Here is a 19,713-nt window from a genome sequence, read left to right as displayed (position 1 = left end):
GGGGTGTGGTCAGTTGCCAAGTTTCTTGTAGAGCACTCGCCAAGTGGCTTCAGCATTCAAGCAAGCACTCCGTTTGAAACCGTTGATGAGGAGGAAGATTGGATAAGTAACGACCGAATGTATCGTGGACAGACAGACAGACAGACAGACACCAAATTGTGTATTTTAGTATGATTGGCAAGCAATTGGCCCTGTTGCCTGAGTGCAGCCACTGGCTCTGGTGCAAAATATAATTTATTATGTAAAAAGATGCCCTCCTGTAAAATGTTTTAAAACAGAACGTTTTGGCTCTGTGTTTCGATGCCTGGGGTCTCATGAATTCCTCAGGCATCCCGTTGTTTACTATTGCTGGTAAACTGCACAGCACTTTTTTTGTCGTGCATTTCCACTGCAGTACGAGATTGCGGCTGAAGTGGGTCAGTGCTGCCTTCACTGGCTTACTGGTGTGTCTTTGGTGATGCTGTACTGCTGTTTTTGGCTGAACAATTTAACTTTTGTCTGCTACTGCCAACACATGGTGACACTTCATGATGCAGTGCTTATGGTGATTGTTGGGCTTGGGTGGTATGGATGTTGTTGCAGCAATACAGCTGCAGTTGGAAAACAGAATCACATTTCATCAAAATCATCCGTCCACAACTTATTGAAATATCCTGCTGTATGTCGTTTCTGGCCCTATCTCCAAATGGTGAAGAATCACTTAAAAAATTATACTGGCTGGATCTGGATCCAGATCTTCATAAAATTGAATCGATTCTTCCTTGTCACACACACAACCTGTCCAACAAGTTTCGTCCAAATCCGTCCACAACTGTTTGAGATATCCTGCTATGTATCGTTTTGGGACTTATCTCTCAATGGTAAAGAATCACTTATATAATTAAATAATTCTCATATCCGAATCCATATTCAGATCTTCACCAAAATCGAATCTTTATGTCCTTGTCACACACACAACCTATCCAACAAGTTTCGTCCAAATCTGGCCACAACTTTTTGAGATATCCTGCTATGTATAGTTTTTGGCCCTATCTTCCGATGGTGAAGAATCACTAAAAAATCTACTAGCAGGATCCGAATCCGCATCTTCACCAAAATCTAATAATTTCGTCTTTGTCACATACGTTACATCTCTGCCAAATTTCGTCCGAATCCGTCCTCAACTTTTTGAGATATCTTGTTCACAAACAAACAGACAAACAGACAGGCAGGGGTGAAAACATAACCTCCATCCACCTTTGGTGGCAGAGGTAACTAAAACGGCACTCGGTAGAGTGCTTAACCCCGCCAGGCTGAACAGTTTACGTTTTGTATCTCACTGATAGGTGGGATCTTGATCGAATTGACTTGTTCATATCACCTAAACAATTCGTCCACCTCGTTTTGTCATAACTCGTCCACAACGTTTTGGAATACCAGGCTCTATATTGTTTTTGGCCCATCTCTCAATGATCGAGAATCGCTTTAATTTTTTTTTTAAATACTCGGATCCGGATCTTAACTAAAAATGAATCAATTCTTCCCTATCATACACCCAACCTGTCCACCAAATTTATCTGAATCCGTCCATTAACTTTTTGAGATATCTTGTTCACAAACAAACAGACAGACAGGGGTGAAAACATAACCTCCATCCACCTTTGGTGGCAGAGGTAACGGCACTCGGTAGAGTGCTTAACTCCGCCAGGCTGAACAGTTTACGTTTTGTATCCCACTGATAGGTGGGATCTTGATCGAATTGACTTGTTCTTATCACTTAACCAACTCGTCCACCTCGTTTTGTCATAACTCGTCCACCTCGTTTTGGAATACCAGGCTCTATATTGTTTTTGGCCCATCTCTCAATGATCGAGAATCACTTTAATTTTTTTTTTTAATACTCGGATCCGGATCTTAACCAAAAATGAATCAATTATTCCCTATCATACACCCATCTTGCATACATACATATCATATCATACAAATCAAATCATACATACATCTTGCATACAAATCAATTTGCATACATATCATACAGGAGCCCTGGTGTTGGGCTAGCGGCTAGGGTGCCGGCTTAGGATCCTGGGATCCTGGGTTCGAATCCCGGTCGATCGCTGAATTAACGCCAGGGGGGTTGACTCAGCCTGTCATCCTTCCGAGGTCGGCTAATTGAGTACCAGTTCACTGGTAATTCCCTGTTTGTCGTTAAAGGCGGCAAAAAGGGTTGGCGTCAGGAAGGGCATCCGGCCGGAAAACATTGCTTCAAAAAGGGGACCGAAAAACAACAACCACGGTCCCCGAAAAAGGCCAACCCCCGCTTGCGGGGAAAAAATGGCCTCTAAAGGTGGTTTTTATACACCCAACCTGTCCACCAAATTTATCTGAATCCGTCCATTAACTTTTTGAGATACAGTGTTGGACTCACTTAACAGACAGACCACAGAGGCAAAAACATAACCGCCATCCACATTGGGTACCAATGGTAATGAAATATTCCTTTTGTCAGTTTTTCTGACAACAGAAGTTTGTATTATTTCTTAGGAGACTTTTACACAAACATTTTATAGGAATGCAGTTTGCCTCCAAGCTCCTACCTCCAACCTCCAACCATCATGTCATTTGCAAAATTATTTTTCTTTTCCTACTCTGTTTTTTTTCCCTTTTTTTCTTGCTGTCAGGCACCGCGGTCGGTGCATTGGTGTGGGTCGTTGGATTTGGCTGTTTTTGTGGATAAAGTTCTCAGTCATTGCTCCACACTTTATCTAAGTACATTGACAGATAATGAATGTAACTGGATGAGAAATGCAAACAAAGCATATTTCAGTACAGCACGGGACTTGAGACGTTCAAGAATGAATGAATGAATGAATGAATGATCGTTTTGAGGCCATTTTCCCCGCTAGAGCGGGGGTTAGCCTTGCGGGCCCCATGACAATCATGGTTCCCTGTTTGAGGCAATGTTTTTATGGCCGGATGCCCTTCCTGACGCCAACCCTTAGTCGCCTCTTACGATGCGCAGGGATACGGTGTACCTATTCTAAATCGGGGTACTCACCGTGATCATTCATCCCAGCAAGCTGGTACTCAATTTGCCGACCTCGGAAGGATGACAGGCTGAGTCAACCCCCCTGGCGTTAATTCAGCGATCGACCGGGATTCGAACCCAGGATCCTAGGATCCCAAGCCGGCACCATAACCGCTAAGCCAACACCAGGCTAAGCCAACACCGCTAAGCCAACAACACCAGTTCAAGGCCGTGGTTTAAATGTTTGGGAGTGGCGTGTCACCCTTCTGTTGGTGGGAATTGTAAGAAAGAAGAGAGATGGAGCTTGAGTATGAAGCGTTCAGCCATAACTTCATATTGTTGCGGTTTTGGGAAACCACTGAGAAGTAATGGCAACCACCATACAGGTCCCTTGGAATAGTTCTTTTATAGCAGACCATTATCTTAGCCCCCTTCCTCTTATTTCTGGTTATTATGTTATGCATCGGGGAAGGGAAAGACAGCCCCTCTACTCATAAGGGATAATTTGCCAGGCAATGCACATAAGCTCAAAGGCACACCATCCAAGCACCAGGTAAGAGTCCCTTTGAGAGAGCTAGTGGGGGCGGAGTGATGGGCTCCAACAATCGGGAGTCAGGACACCCTCAAACACCACCCACCACCCTCGGCAAGGACTCTGACAAAAGGCCTTGCACACGTGTTTTCTCTCCCTCTTTGCCGGTTTTCACTGAACGTGTGTGCGTCCGCTCTAGGCCGGACCCTCTCACAGGCCTCTACACGTGTTACTCTCTCTCTCTCTCTTGGGCCTGGACTTTGTCACCTAGCACGTTCCTGCATTATTCTTGCTTCTGGCTTTGAAATTGGTTGGCTGTGCACGTGGGCTCTAGGCCGGACCGTCTCACAGGCCTCAGTACATGCCTGCATTACTCTTCGCCTTGGATTCCATTGGCTGTACATGTGTTTTTGGACTCTCTCTTGGCTTTGGACATTGTTCACCTTGCACGTGCCTGCACGTGATTACTCTCTCTGCTGGCTGCCGGACTCCCTCTCGGTGACACTCATTCGCTGCAAGTGTACACGACAAATAGGCCTTGGACTTTGCTCGTTTTGCACGTGTTCATTGCCCTCTCCTGGCTGCCGGACTCCCTCTCGGTGTACGTGTGCACGACACTCACTTTCTGCACGAGGCCACGACGTACTCTTTACCCTGCACGAGGCCACGACGTACTCTTTACCCTGCACGAGATCATGACGTGCTTACTCCACTGTTCCCTGGCACTCGCTCTGCATGGTTCCCGACACTTCTTTACCTGCTCGTGTTGGGGAATGCCATTTGCCGGCCAGGTGCCCGTTGGTGAGGTCGAGACAAAAGGCATTGCGAGAAGCATCTGGTAGGATCGTGACCGCTTCGATAACAGGTTCCCAACGTTCCTTTTCTCCTCCCCTCCCCCATGAATGTGTGCTGGGCGCCCTTGTGTTTATTAGTTGTAATCGTCATAAGGCGTAGAATAAGCTAAGTTTCTGCCACTTGTCCCTTTTTCTTTCCGATCGATAAGTTTCACTGTAAATATTTGTAAATAAATCAAATCGTTAAACGTTTCCTTGCTCTCTCTGTCCGTCTTTTCTTTTCTTTCATTGGTTCGCCATTGCTCGCACCCAGAGTAGCGATTGGCCGTAACAAAATCGGCATTACCCCGGCGGGTACCAACGGTTGCTCGGCCGTCTAAATTTCCATCCAGGAACAAAAGAAAGTGGTACACTGCCGGAGGGTATGGTACGTTCTACCATAATAATATGTTACTGAAAGCAAAGTATCTAAAATGATGCTTTTTATTTTGGTTTAAAGCAGAGGCTCGTACACAGTACCGTATCGAGATGTATCATGATATCAATCTTCATCACAGGAAAGTCTCCCTGGTACATTTTGCTACCCTTTGAAGTCTTTTTGAAAATTATTTGCATCTATTATATCAAGGATTGACAGGTTTTACATATACAGTACTTCTACAACTGCAATTTTTTTCAATACTTCTACTACTACGAGAAAGGCCCCAAGTAGTCCCAATTCTTTCTGGGGCGGGATTCTTTCTTCCCACTGGGGTAATTCTCTGGGCTGGGTCTTTCTAAGGTGATTTCGGTTTGCCTTTCATTCGACTGGAGGTGATCTGGGTATGAATGTGTAATTTAAACAGGGTGCTCCGCAAAAGACACCAAGGGATCTTTAACATTCACTAACCAATGCTTGCAGACGGGCATCCAGATAGATTAACCTCCATCCGAGTGAGTTACGGTGCAGTTTGTGATGTAACACCTGCCTGCGAAGCACCAAACTGACTATTATAGTTGGGCCTAGAATCTCCCAGGTGAGACAGCTCAAAGATAAGTGAGCTACCTCTGTACCATCCTTCCACACGTTTATAAGCCAAAGGCCTACTGTGTGCGGATGCTTTAAACATGTGAAGCGCAGTCTTGATCCCACTTTTCTGTTTATTTTTTCAGCTTCCGTCATCAGATTGCTAGTTCCTAAGAATCGCCTTTTTGGAATGGTATTTATTATTCTCTGGCGGGTAGATTTGCCTCTCCATTCAAAATTTTGATCATTGTATTGTTTTTTTGGTTTAGCATCCTGAGCACATGCTTCATGTCATTGCGTATCCAGGGCCAAATCATACGTACTGTGATGATTTGTCCATTTGTATCCTTAGGTCCTTGTAATCCCCACATGCTCTCCAGCATCAGTCTTTGTATTCACATCAATATAAGATGATGTTTAAAACTGCCATATTCGACTGTTTTCTGCATTTTCTTCTCTTGCAGGGATGCCTCGGCTTGGCCACGAACTCGGCCGTGGACAGTATGGTGTAGTTTATGCCTGTGACAGCTGGGCTGGCCATGCGACCTGTGCTCTCAAGTCGGTCATTCCGCCGGATGAGAAGCATCGGAACGACCTTGCACTTGAGTTCCACTACACCAGGTGTGTGTCACATGTGCTGCGTAACATCTGTTAAGAATGTACAATGGGAATCGATGATTAGAGGCGATACACCACATGACCAAAAGTATGTGGACACCCGAACATCAAACATCTCATTCCAAAATCATGGCCATTAATATGGAGTTGGTACCCCCTTTGTTGCTATAACAGCCTCCACTCTTCTGGGAAGGCTTTCCACTAGATGTCGGAACATTGCTGCGGGTATTTGCTTCCATTCAGCCACAAGAGCATTAGTGAGGTCGGGCACTGATGTTGGGCGATTAGGCCTGGCTCGTAGTCGGCGTTCGAATTCATCCCAAAGGTGTTTGATGGGGTTGAGGTCAGGGCTCTGTGCAGGCCAATCAAGTTCTTCCACACCGATCTTGACAAACCATTTCTGTATAGCCTCGCTTTGTGCACGGGGTCATTTTCATGCTGAAACAGGAAAGGGCCTTCTCCAAACTGTTGCCACAAAGTTGGAAGCACACAATCGTCTAGAATGTCATTGTATGCTGTAACGTTAAGATTTCCCTTCACTGGAACTAAGGGGTCTAGCCCGAACCATGAAGAACAGCCCCAGACCATTATTCCTCCTCCATCAAATTTTACAGTTGGCACGACGCATTTGGGCAGGTAGCGTTCTCCTGGCATCCACCAAACCCAGATTCGTCCGTCGAAATGCCAAATGGTGAAGCGTGATTCATCACTCCAGAGAACGCGTTTCCACTGCTCCAGAGTCCAATGGTGGCGCGCTTTACACCACTCAAGCCGACGCTTGGAATTGCGCATGGTGATATTAGGCTTGTGTGCAGCTGCTTGGCCATGGAACCCCATTTCATGAAGCTCCTGACGAACAGTTGTGCTGACGTTGTTTCCAGAGGCAGTTTGGAACTCGGTAGTGAGTGTTGCAACCGAGGATAGACGATTTTTACGTGCTACGCACTTCAGCACTCTGCGGTCCCGTTCTGTGAGCTTCTGTGGCCTTCCACTTCGAGGCTGTGCTGTTGTTGCTCCTAAACGTTTCCACTTCACAATAACAGCACTTTCAGTTGACCAGGGCAGCTCTAACAGGGCAGCAATTCGACGAACTGACTTGTTGGAAAGGTGGCATCCTATGACGGTGCCACGTTGAAAGTCACTGAGCTCTTCAGTATGGCCCATTCTACTGCCAATGTTTGTCTATGAAGATTGCATGGCTGTGTGCTTGATTATATGTACCTGTCAGGAATAGGTGTGGCTGAAACAGCCGAATCCACTAATTAGAAGGGGTGTCCGCATACTTTTGGTCATGTAGTGTATTTACATCAACATAGCTATGGAAGAGCCAATCATGTCTCTCATGCATGATGGCAGCTCCAGCCAATAATTCTCACATGTAAATACAACCATTTGCACATGAGATTCCAAATACAAATGTTGCCCTTCCAGTTTGGAGCAGGTCTATAAGACTCAGCATTGAGTACATGCGGTATATTTTGTTTTCGCTCACATGGCTGCAATTCTACTTTTTCCCTTGAAAATCCTACAATTTAATATCTGCACTTGCAGTGGTTCACAGCCAAATACATCATATTGTATGTTTTTTCGGCATTGATTCCGTATGGTATTCCATATGCTCAGGTCCTTACCTCGACACGATCGCCTGGTTGTGCTGTACGGCTCTGTAATCGATCACACTTACGGTGGTGGCTCCAACATTGCCGTGCTACTGATAATGGAGCGCCTGCATCGTGACCTCTACACTGCCATCAAGGTCAAAGGATCACCTCTACACTCTTCCTCTTTTCATAGTCTATGAACTCTGACAAATGCATTCACAATATTTTTGACTACTTCTGCAGCAATATTGTTGTTTTAATAAATCGAGCCTTTTGAATTAAGTGCTTTAAATCAATGGCAAAAGCAATCGATTTGAGCATTCTTGTTCATCGTCGTTCCTCTTCAAACCATCGGGGTTTTATCTCTGTCCCATCATGTCCTATCAGGCTGGCATGGTGCTGAGCGCTCGGCTGCAGGTGGCGCTGGATGTAGTCGAAGGCCTGAGGTTTCTGCATGGCCAAGGCCTGGTCCACAGAGATATAAAGCTGAAGAATGTGCTGGTACCTCTTTGGATATAGCACGTGTATATATAATGTATCAAAATCCTATCACTTTTCCATCCATAACATTTAGATTGTTCCAGAGTGGTTATAGTGAAAACGCATGATTTCCCGCTCTCATAAACAACAGCTTGCTCGATAATTTATATTCGTTTCTCGCTGCATGAATAAATTCGGTACCTGCTGCTACAGCTTACTCCTCAGTTGAATGTTTGAGCATCTGTTCCAGTTTGTTAGAGTTAGTGTGAGTTTACCTTTAATGTTACTTGAATTGGTATAAATGTTGCAACGTATGCTGGTGTAGATGACAAGTGCAGTTGGAGGTGTTTACTTCTGCAACGTGTATCCGTTTTAAACTAGAATGGCACTCGGTAGAGCGCATATCTCCACCAGGCGGAACAGTTTATGTTTTGTATCCCACTGACAGGCCAGATCTGGATTCGGACCTGAACCAAAATCTAATTGGCTTGTTCTTGTCACCTAACCAACTCGCCCACCAAGTTTAGTCATAACTCGTCCATAATCTTTTTAAATATCATGTTATATATCGCTTTTTTCCCGATCTCTCAATAGTGAATAATCACTTAATAATTAAATAATTATTGTATCCGAATCCATATTCAGATCTTCACCAAAATCGAATCAATTCGTCCATATCACACGCCTAATCTGTCCACCAAGTTTCGTCCAAATCCATCCATAACTTTTTGAGATATCCTGCTATGTATCGGTTTTAGCCCTATATCCCAATGGTGAAAAATCACTTAGAAATTAAATAATTCCACATCCGAATCCATATTCAGATCTTCACCAACGTTGAATCGAATCTTCCTTGTCATACACACAACCTCCCCACCATGTTTCATCCAAATCCGTCCACAACTTTTTGAGATATCCTGCTATATATAGTTTTTGGCCCTATCGCCCAATGGTGAAGTATCACTGAAAAAATTATAATATGCGGATCTTCACGAAAATCTTCATCCTTGTCACATACGCTACCTCTCTGCCAAATTTCGTCCGAATCCGTCCACAACATTTTGAGATATCTTGCTCATAAACAGACAGATGAAAAATCACTCATAGAGCAACACTTGGCAAAACAGAACAAAGCAGAATGCCACTCAGTAGAGCATTCCTTTGACTTCAAAAATAATTAGTGGTTGAATTCAGTGACCTGATATGCAAATCGTCTTCAAAGTTTAAGTTAATCGAATAAAAATTGTCAATTTTTGAAATTTGGCCTATGTTGACCTGTTGGCCTATGTTTACCTCAAAAATAGGTGGTGGTTGGTTTCAGTAAGCTGAGATGAAAATCCTATTGAAATTTCAAGTCAATCGGATGAAAATTGAACATTTTAGAGATTTGAAAAAAAATTGGTTGAGCTTTGGACTATGTTGACCTTTTGGCCTACGCTGATCTCAAAAATAGTTGGTGGTTGAATTCAGTTAGCTGATATGAAAATCCTATTCAAATTTCAAGTCAATCGGATGAAAATTGAGGATTTTTGAAATTTGAAAAGGTTGTTGACCTTTTGGCCTATGTTGACCTTTTGACCTCAAAAATATATAGGATTTTGTCGGACCATGAACTCTACCGTTTGGTGAAGTTTCATGAAGACACACACACACACACACACGCACGCACGCACACACACACACATACACACACACACACACACACACACACACACACACACACACACACCTGAGTGATAAACATAATGTCCAAAATGTTTTTTTGGCCAAGTAACAAACAGACAGGGGTGAAAACATAACCTCCATCCACCTTTGGTGGCAGAGGCAAAAATCATTATTTTTGTGCATTGTCAGCACAGCAGTTTGAAAAGTTTACAGGTTAAAGTTTACATGAAAATGGTGTTGATTATGGGATGTGTTTTTTTAAATCTTTTAAAAAGTAAACGTTCAAGTTGAGCACAGAGAACGGATGAATTTTCAATCGCCAGGAAAATGACTCGTGCAGAAAGGATGGAGTTCGAAGGAACAATGTGATTGATCCGAAGGCTCCCAGAGAGCAAATATTTGTCTGACCCAGCTTTTCATCGCACAGTTGGACAAGACGAACCGCGCAAAGATCACGGACCTGGGATTTTGCAAGCCGGAGGCCATGATGTCGGGCAGCATTGTGGGAACGCCCATCCACATGGCGCCTGAGCTCTTCACCGGTATGGATTAGGACGTAGGCGATGTGGAGATTGTTGATTGTTCTTTTCTCAGTGTGTCAGAAGTGCCGTCTGGTCGAGAAACCAATCTAGAGGTAACAAGTACAAAAAGTTTTAATTAAAACAAAAGCCGCGTCGATGTTACACAATGCCTAGATGCAGCTGTGCCTATAACGTCGATGTTATAGGCACAGGACATTCCTATTGATTCGATTACTTGATGTTATTTTTGTGCAAAGTGAAAATATATCTCGGCAATTTCCCGTGTGTGGCGACGAATTTTTAATATATCTCGGCATTTTCCCGTCTGTTATTTCAGGCGGTGTATGACTGACCATGCCGCGATTTTAAAAAAAAAATCTCGGCAATTTCCCGTGTGTGGCGACACGTGAACGAAGCTATGCTCCTCCCTCCACATTATTGTGACGACATATAAATTAAATATTTCATCGTGACGATTGTCATCAAATGGACGAATTTTGAATATATCTCGGCATTTTCCCGTCTGTTATTTCGGGCGGTGTATGACTGACCATGCCGCGATTTAAACAAAATATATATATCTCGGCATTTTCCCGTCTCTTATTTCGGGCGGTGTATGACTGAGCATGCCGCGATTTAAACAAAATATATATATCTCGGCATTTTCCCGTCTCTTATTTCGGGCTGTGTATGACTGACCATGCCGTGATTTAAAAAAAAAAAATCTCAATGGACTTGAAGTTACAGGCCTTTGAGAATTCATTTCGTTCTATAAAGGGCAACTTTCATCGGATTTTCTTCCCGTTTTTTTTCAACCGAGTCTAAAACTATGTTAGCGACTGTGAAAAATGAAATGATATATCGAATTTGATTTGAAATAAAACTGTGTGAGAGAGGAAGACACCACAGGCCTACAAAACAGGCCTCGAAGCTATGCGAGTTAATAAAATGGTGGATATTTGTTTATATGAAGGCTCTCCCAGAATGGGTGGAGCTATGGTTCCCAGAATGGGTGGAGCTTTGAGGTTTTGTCTTCTCTGCAAGAACAAGAAGAACAAGAAGAACAACAACAACAACAACAGCAGAGGGCACTCTATGAGCAGCGTCTGTGACGCGGCTAAAAACTCACTTTTTATAAACTGACACTTTCAGTGAGAATTGGTGTAGCAGGCAGGGATGGATTTCACCCAAGGTGGTGAAACATGAAAACATGCATGCCACAGTGAAGCAAGGAGCAATGATTACTTTTACGCAGTGGCTGCTGTGAGATGTGTTGAATTTTGTTTATTTGGATGAAAACTACATTTGTACACCGCTAATGTTTATAAGTAGAAAATCCTTTAGTTCGTCATTCATGTGCGACACATGACTGCCGGTTTGCATTGGTTCTGGGAGCGCGACAGTGCCGCTGATGCCATACTGCTGTGTATGTTAGGGCATACACAGGGCTGTCTCTAGGTTAGAGCAGCAATTTATAATGGAGCTCGGGTGCCAGAAATAATACACAAGGAACATGTGTGACCTGGGGTGAATAATGGTATGAGAGGGTTGGAGGACCAAGGCCAGATGTAAGTTTGTATAAAATAGAGAGCCCAACAATGTGCTGCTGATGGGAGAGTGACAATTCTTGGGAATCCACCTCCTGATTTAAAATAGCAAAGGTATGGAAGGCCTTTTTTTCAACTGCCTCAAGAAAAGCAAGGTGGAAAGCTGTTGCACTAGTTTATGGCAGATAGTGAGGCCAAAGAGTTCCAGGGATTGAACTTCTTCCAGTGGCTGTCCAGGGCTGATAGGATGGCCAAAAAGTACGCATTACTCGCCTTTAAGCTTTCTAGGTTGGGTTTGAATCCCCACCCAGCAAAAAACTGTCATCCACGTGACTCAGAGGCAGGGTGATTCATCAATGTGTGTGCCATCCCACGGATGAACATTAAACAGGTGGTGTGGAAGTGGAAGTCTGTCTGCATTCATTGGTGGACGTTGAAGATCCTATGGTGTCATTTGTGAAGAGTAGGTGAGCTATCGGCGGCACCATGGACAGATTACAAATTCTTGCCTTAACTAGAACGGCACTCAGTAGAGCACATACCTCCTCCAGGCTGAACAGTTTACGTTTTGTATCCCACTGATAGGTGGATCTGGATTCTGATCTGAACCAAAATCAAATCGGCTTGTTATTATCACCGACCTAACTCGTCCACCAAGTTTAGTCATAACTCGTCCATATCTTTTTTAAATATCATGTTATATATCGCTTTTTGCCCGATCTCTCAATGGTGAAGAATCACTTAAAAATTAAATAATTATTGTATGAATGATAGTTTTAAGGCCATTTTCCCCGCTAGAGCGGGGGTTAGCCATGCGGGCCCCATGACAATCACGGTTCCCTGTTTGAGGCAATGTTTTTATGGCCGGATGCCCTTCCTGACGCCAACCCTTGGTCATGCTCTTACAATGCGCAGGGATACGGTGTACCTATTCTAAACCGGGGTACACACCGGGATCATTCATCCCAGCAAGCTGGTACTCAATTTGCCGACCTCGGAAGGATGACAGGCTGAGTCAACCCCCCTGGCGTTAATTCAGTGATCGACCGGGATTCGAACCCAGGATCCCAAGCCGGCACCCTAACCGCTAAGCCAACACCAGGCTTAATAAATAATTAAATTGAATTAAATTTTAAATAATTAAATTATCCAAATCCATATTCAGATCTTCACCAAAATTGAATCGATTAGTCCTTGTCACACACACAACCTGTCCACCAAGTTCCATCCAAATCAGTCCACAGCTTTTTGAGACATCTTGTTCACAGACAAACAAACAGACAGGGGTGAAAACATAACCTCCATGCACCTTCGGTGGCGGAGGTAACCAGCAGAGGGAATTGCATCAGCGGCACAGCCATGCCCTCAGCCAATGATGCCACCCCCACCGTCCTGTGCTGCTTACGAAGGAAACAGTGTCTGGCCATCGAAGTGAATTGAAAAGTTTTATTTGCTGTGTTAATAACACATAACGTTTTAACCACTGTCCTTTTCTTTGTTTTTGTTAGGAAAGTATGACAACTCTGTGGATGTGTACGCCTTTGGGATTCTCTTCTGGTACGTCTGCGCAGGCACTGTTCGCCTGCCAGAGGCCTTTGAGAAGTGTGGGACAAAAGACCAGTTGTGGAATAATGTGCGGAAAGGTATAACAATATGATGATGAACTAGTGTTCTAAATATTTATATTATTATACACGATATTACCAAAATGTGCATATTTTATCCCACAAGGCAAAGTATCATCTGCTTTATATCGGTGTCTTATTTTGACTTTTTTACAATAGACACTATTGGCTTTGATGAAACACTACGATGAGGGACCTTTCATTTACTGGTATGACGGCACATCTTGCCATACTGCCAACTCTGGATTGGCCAGCACATACCCCATATTTAGCCCAGTTGACCACCGTGGGACATTTCCTAGCATTGCCTGAGAGCCACAGTGAACAGAGCACATTCCACCACTGAACTATCAACACTTTGGTGCAAAATCCTTTTTACTATGAATGTGAAGCAATAGCCCTACGTTTATTCCTGGTACGTGAAACACCCTGCAACCCATGCGTGCAGAAAACTGATTTTTTGGAATGCTGGCCGCATTTTCCATCCAATCATCATGTAACTTTGTTCAATAATTCTCCATGGGTTGGTGCTCATATGTTGAAAGTTTCATGTCAAATGCTCAAGCGGTTGCAGAGAAAACAAATTTAAGAGCAAATAAAAGTGAAAAGGCGAGGGCCTCGGCCAACGTTCCAAATCATGGTCAAGGATGGTTGTGGTCTTTCGGGTATTTTTTCGGGTAGGCTTTTAAAAAATTCACCCGACACAAGGATCCGAGCCACTAAATGTAAAGGGTTCCACATAAAAAGAAGAGGAAAAACTGGCAGAACCTTCACCTAGTCCTGAAACCAGGAAACCTCTTCACAGGACCACTGTGTAGGAGGGAGTAACTAGGCCAGGTGGAAAAATTAATTTTCCTACACTCAATGGGTATTTTTAGGAGGTACATCTCCGTACTGGATGGCCATGAGCTCCCAGAAGGATCCGCTCTTTGTCAGGTGTTGCTTTTAGTCCTGGCAATGTGTCACAGTCACCCTTGCCACTAGCAATGCCAGTGAGGGGTGCCTGTTTAATCGCCAACAACCCGACCAGGCAGCAGGTAGCACTAGGTTACATGTTACCAGTGGCAGTCCCAAAAAACTGACCTATGGATGATTTATTTGTAAGAGCCCATCTGATTTGCCTTAAGATTATGTGCCTCTGATGCCTTTATACCTCCGCATCCATTGAGAGCCATCTGCCTTTGTTCTATGTTACATGTTTACCAACATGCAGCTTTGGAGATGTACCCATCATTAATTAGACATGGTCTTTTGACACCAACGTGAAATTGGTTTGCACGTAAACATGTAATACGTAGACATCTTACACGTCCGTACCGTATGCTCGAATAAGCCCGGGTGATATGACCGTTGCATTCGGTGCAGTTTCCATTGGTTTGGAAGAGGTTAAACACTCCCCAGCCGACCTCCTTTCGAGTATACTGTGTGTCCATAAAGTCCTTCCAACTTTAATAACTTTGGATGTACACATCATATAAACATACTGTGAATGGCATTTATGAGCATAGTTCATGTTTTGTTAATGTCGATATCGTTGACCTTGTGTTAACGTTGTTGTTATATGCATAATCCCACTGGGTTTCATGATCAGTCGACATTTTCTGATGAGGAAACATCTTCTGCTGAGGCAACATTCCACGTCAGCGGCAAAGTCAAACATCATCATTGCTGCAATTGGGGAACAGAAAAAAAAACCTCAGGAAGTCCGGCAACATGAAATAGACTCACCAAAAATCAATGTCTGGTGCGTTTTCATGAATTATTCAGCCTTTCTTTATGGAGAAGCAACAGTCAATGGTGACCTTTACTTTGCAATGTTGCAGAATTTCTATGTTCATGAACGATGACGATTACATCTTTCAGATAGCATCTTCTTCTAGGCATACGGTGCTCTGTGCCACTGTGCTTCAAATGTGCGATGGTTATTAGATGACGTCTTTCCAGACAAGTGGATCGGTAGACGAGGACCAATTGCTTGGCCACTTCGTTCATGTGGATCGGTAGATGAGGACCAATTGCTTGGCCACTTCGTTCATGTGGATCGGTAGACGAGGACCAATTGCTTGGCCACTTCATTCATGTGGATTGGTAGAGGAGGTCCAATTGCTTTGCCACTTCATTAATGTGGATCAGGTAGACGAGGACCAATTGCTTTGCCACTTCATTCATGTGGATCGGTAGAGGAGGACCAATTGCTTTGCCACTTCGTTCATGTGGATTGGTAGACGAGGACAAATTGCTTGGCCACTTCGTTTATGTGGATCGGTAGAGGAGGACCAATTGCTTGGCCACTTCATTCATGTGGATTGGTAGAGGAGGTCCAATTGTTTTGCCACTTCATTCATGTGGATCAGGTAGACGAGGACCAATTGCTTGGCCACTTCATTCTCCTGACCTGTTCCCATTGAACTACTTTTTATGCGGCTATGTTGAAACTGTCATTTACTCATCAAAACCACATTCTTTCGATGAAGTTAGCACAAGCATCGCAAAAACAATTCATGAAATTACTCAGGAGCAACTGGAGAATGTTTTCAACGATTTGGAAAATTGGTTTGAACAATGTATTACAAAATATGGCGGTTATGTTAAGACGAGAAATTTCAACTGTATTGCACAAAACCTTTATTTGTGCCGATGCCGAGCGAAGTGAGGTCGAGGCCGTTTATTCCTGGTACGTTCCATGGGTCGGTAATAATAATTATCCATGGGTCGGTGCTCCTATGATGAAAGTTCCATGTCAAACGCTCAAGCGGTTGCGGAGAAAACAAATTTAAAAGCAAATAAAGGTGAAAAAGTGAGGGCGGAAGAAAAGAAAAGTGAGGGCCTTGGCCAACGTTCCAAAACATGGTCTAGGATGTTTGTGGACACCTGTTACTAGTTATATTTGCTTTATATGCCGTTTACATGTTTGCTTCCATCATGTGCACATCCATCTCTGCTCCTTCCTCCCCAAGGTTGTAACTAATGAATTCCCACAATGAAATAATCAAGAACGAAGTATTGCAGTTTCATGTGTGCTTTTCCATATACAGTACTGGCCTTATTTTGTGACAATGGTACTCTACTGCTGGGCACACACGCGTGTGCCTTTTGATAACGTGAGTTGCCGACCATTCCTCCAGGCACCAGACCCGAACGTCTTGCCTCGTTCGATGACGAATGCTGGAGACTTATGGAGGTGTGCTGGGACGCCGAACCTTCTCACCGCCCACTTCTCGGAGTCGTGGAGCCGCGGCTCCTATCAATTGCAGAACGTCTTTGCAGCATGACAACGTAGTGACGCAGGATTTCTTTGTTACAACTCGAACACCGGATTGCTTTCTGTTCACTGTTCAGCGGTGATTTATGGACCAACATTGAGCAAGGCTTGGTGGACGAAGATCCAATGGAGACGCTGAACATTCTTCACACAAAAGGCAGCAGAATGAGAAGTTGCCCAGTGTAGAAGGGGAGGTAATCTCTTTTTTTATACAGATGGATTTTGTTCTCCGTCTTTGCTTTTGTTCGTGTTTGCTATTGTAGATAACCTCCAGATAACCTCCTTCACAGCTGCGAGCCCCAGAACTCAGGTCAATGATGTGAGGAGCTGAAAATTTGAACCTGTCTTGTTTGGAGGGAATATTGCTCTGGTATTCTCCGGCCGGAACTGAACAAATTTATACGCAGCTCAAACACGATGAACTCATGCTCCAATAGACATTCACATTAATCTGTTGCCTCACCTTCTGGTTGTGGTTGAATCACCATTACTGTTTGCCAGTATTGCCAAGCTCTTGTACCTTTGAGCTGTCATGGTCTTTTTTGTTTGCTTTGCCATTTATTTATTTTTGATAGAATACTGCTGGAAGCCCTCGCCGTACAAAGTTGGATACTTGGTGTACACATGCACGCACAGTACAAAATAATACATTTACACATGGACCGGAAACGGACAACTCAATTGGTTAATACGTATTTTCAATGTGCCTGAGACAGGAAGGTATTTTTGTTTTTATTTTTCATTTGAATCCCAGTTACATTGTTGTTTATCACCTCTGCGTTTATCTGTGATGTCATCCCATCAATTGGCTTGATGCAAAGTCTGAGCCACAGGATGGCAAGACGTATGGACACGGTCATTAAACCTTTTGCAGAATGTTCTAATTGCGGTTTTGAAAAAACGTTTACGTATCGTCGACATTTCAATGCAATTTTCTTTATAATGCTTTGTACAATAACACTCAATTGGTGCATTTCAGATGTACCATCTGGTAATTTGCTCAGATCTTCGTTCTGGTAATTTGCTCAGATCTTCGTTCTGGTAATTTGCTCAGATCTACGTTCTGGTAATTTGCTCAGATCTTCGTTCTGGTAATTTGCTCAGATCTTCGTTCTGGTAATTTGCTCAGATCTACGTTCTGGTAATTTGCTCAGATCTTCGTTCTGGTAATTTGCTCAGAACTACGTTCTGGTAATTTGCTCAGATCTACGTTCTGGTAATTTGCTCAAATCTTCGTTCTGGTAATTTGCTCAGATCTACGTTCTGGTAATTTGCTCAGATCTACGTTCTGGTAATTTGCTCAGATCTACGTTCTGGTAATTTGCTCAGATCTACGTTCTGGTAATTTGCTCAGATCTTCGTTCTGGTAATTTGCTCAGATCTACGTTCTGGTAATTTGCTCAGATCTACGTTCTGGTAATTTGCGCAGATCTACGTTCTGGTAATTTGCTCAGATCTACGTTCTGGTAATTTGCTCAGATCTACGTTCTGGTAATTTGCTCAGATCTTCGTTCTGGTAATTTGCTCAGATCTTCGTTCTGGTAATTTGCTCAGATCTTTGTTCTGGTAATTTGCTCAGATCTTCGTTCTGGTAATTTGCTCAGATCTACGTTCTGGTAATTTGCTCAGATCTACATTCTGGTAATTTGCTCAGATCTACGTTCTGGTAATTTGCTCAGATCTACGTTCTGGTAATTTGCTCAGATCTTCGTTCTGGTAATTTGCTCAGATCTTCGTTCTGGTAATTTGCTCAGATCTTCGTTCTGGTAATTTGCTCAGATCTACGTTCTGGTAATTTGCTCAGATCTACGTTCTGGTAATTTGCTCAGATCTACGTTCTGGTAATTTGCTCAGATCTACGTTCTGGTAATTTGCTCAGATCTACGTTCTGGTAATTTGCTCAGATCTATGTTCTGGTAATTTGCTCAGATCTATGTTCTGGTAATTTGCTCAGATCTACGTTCTGGTAATTTGCAATCTTAAGCTTTGCCTGCTTTATCTCCCTCCCTCTATGACCAACCACTCCACTTCCCCATTTTTCCACTCTTCCTGAAACAACGTTCCCACTTTTATTTAATTTGAGTTTTCACTTTGTAAGTTTATTGCAATGTATGATGTCATGTAGATTCTTAATCGTATATGCACATGCGCTTTTGTACAATACCTGTTCGAACATGAATGTACATATTTATACATATAGACAAAAGCGTTAGGAGAGTATCTCATATATCTACCTTTGGTACCTGAGCCTTAACCCTGGAACATGTGTTTAAAATCAGTTTGGGGGCTCTAGGTCCATAAGCATGCATTCTTGGGTTCTCATGTTCTCCTGGTTTTTATTGGAATGTTATGAAGTCTTTCTTTGTAGCAGCACTATGTTATACTCAGTCTCTACAATTGGTAGTGTAACAACCTTGACTAGTTGCTAGCCAGAAAACCCTTGCTTTGCTGAATCAAGATAGCTTGGTGCTTTCATTTTCACTCTAGTATGAGACCGACTGTACGAGTCAGTTGTTTCAACCGCGAGTCCCCATGCCCACGACAAGACCTTCATCCTGGCATTTCACTCAAGGAAACTCATTTGGCAGCCTGGTGTGGTCTGTTTTGTGTTTTGAAAACAACGATTAAAAGTGTCGGGCACACTCACTGAAAAGGAGCATAGTACTCTTAAAACATCCCGGATTAAGGAGGAACGAGTTGATGTGTTTACTTGCAGACAATATACATATATATATATATATATATATATATATTAATATATATATATATATATATATATATATATATATATATATATATATATATATATATATATATATATGACATGTACATCACAATGTAAGCGACTCTTTTGTTACAGACTCCAGGCATTTTGTGCCTTCTCCATGCTTTGTTGTCAATGCTGTTTGTACGGACCGTACGTGGCATGCTGGCAAGGTTATAATGGGCATGCAGCTCGCACTTAACTGCACTGGTATTAATTCCATATGAAGTACTGTTTTGTCCTGTTGTCAAGCTTTGTGCAATAAAATAGTTTCCAGGTTTTACAAAGTAGATG

General features: G+C 43.2%; 1 protein-coding gene across 2 annotated transcripts in view; it reads left to right on the top strand.

Moving 5' to 3' along the window:
- DSTYK (dual serine/threonine and tyrosine protein kinase) overlaps positions 1-19,304 on the top strand; it is a 63,830-nt gene extending 44,526 nt beyond the window's left edge. The window contains exons 10-15 of one of the 2 annotated variants that reach the window (XM_068113138.2): positions 5,801-5,957; positions 7,578-7,710; positions 7,943-8,056; positions 10,128-10,242; positions 13,277-13,411; positions 16,519-19,304. In XM_068113138.2, coding sequence (XP_067969239.2) covers positions 5,801-5,957; positions 7,578-7,710; positions 7,943-8,056; positions 10,128-10,242; positions 13,277-13,411; positions 16,519-16,673 — 809 coding nt within the window. In that variant the 3' untranslated portion in view covers positions 16,674-19,304. The remainder of the gene's footprint in view (positions 1-5,800; positions 5,958-7,577; positions 7,711-7,942; positions 8,057-10,127; positions 10,243-13,276; positions 13,412-16,518) is intronic. The other variant, XM_068113139.2, reaches the window with a different exon arrangement.
- The last annotated feature ends 409 nt before the right edge of the window (positions 19,305-19,713 follow it).

Source organism: Myxine glutinosa, chromosome 4 (genome assembly GCF_964187855.1).
Source record: "Myxine glutinosa chromosome 4, kmMyxGlut1.1, whole genome shotgun sequence".
NCBI lineage: Eukaryota > Metazoa > Chordata > Myxini > Myxiniformes > Myxinidae > Myxine > Myxine glutinosa.
Note: the sequence above shows the minus strand (reverse complement) of the source record. Positions and strands in the feature narration are given on the sequence as shown.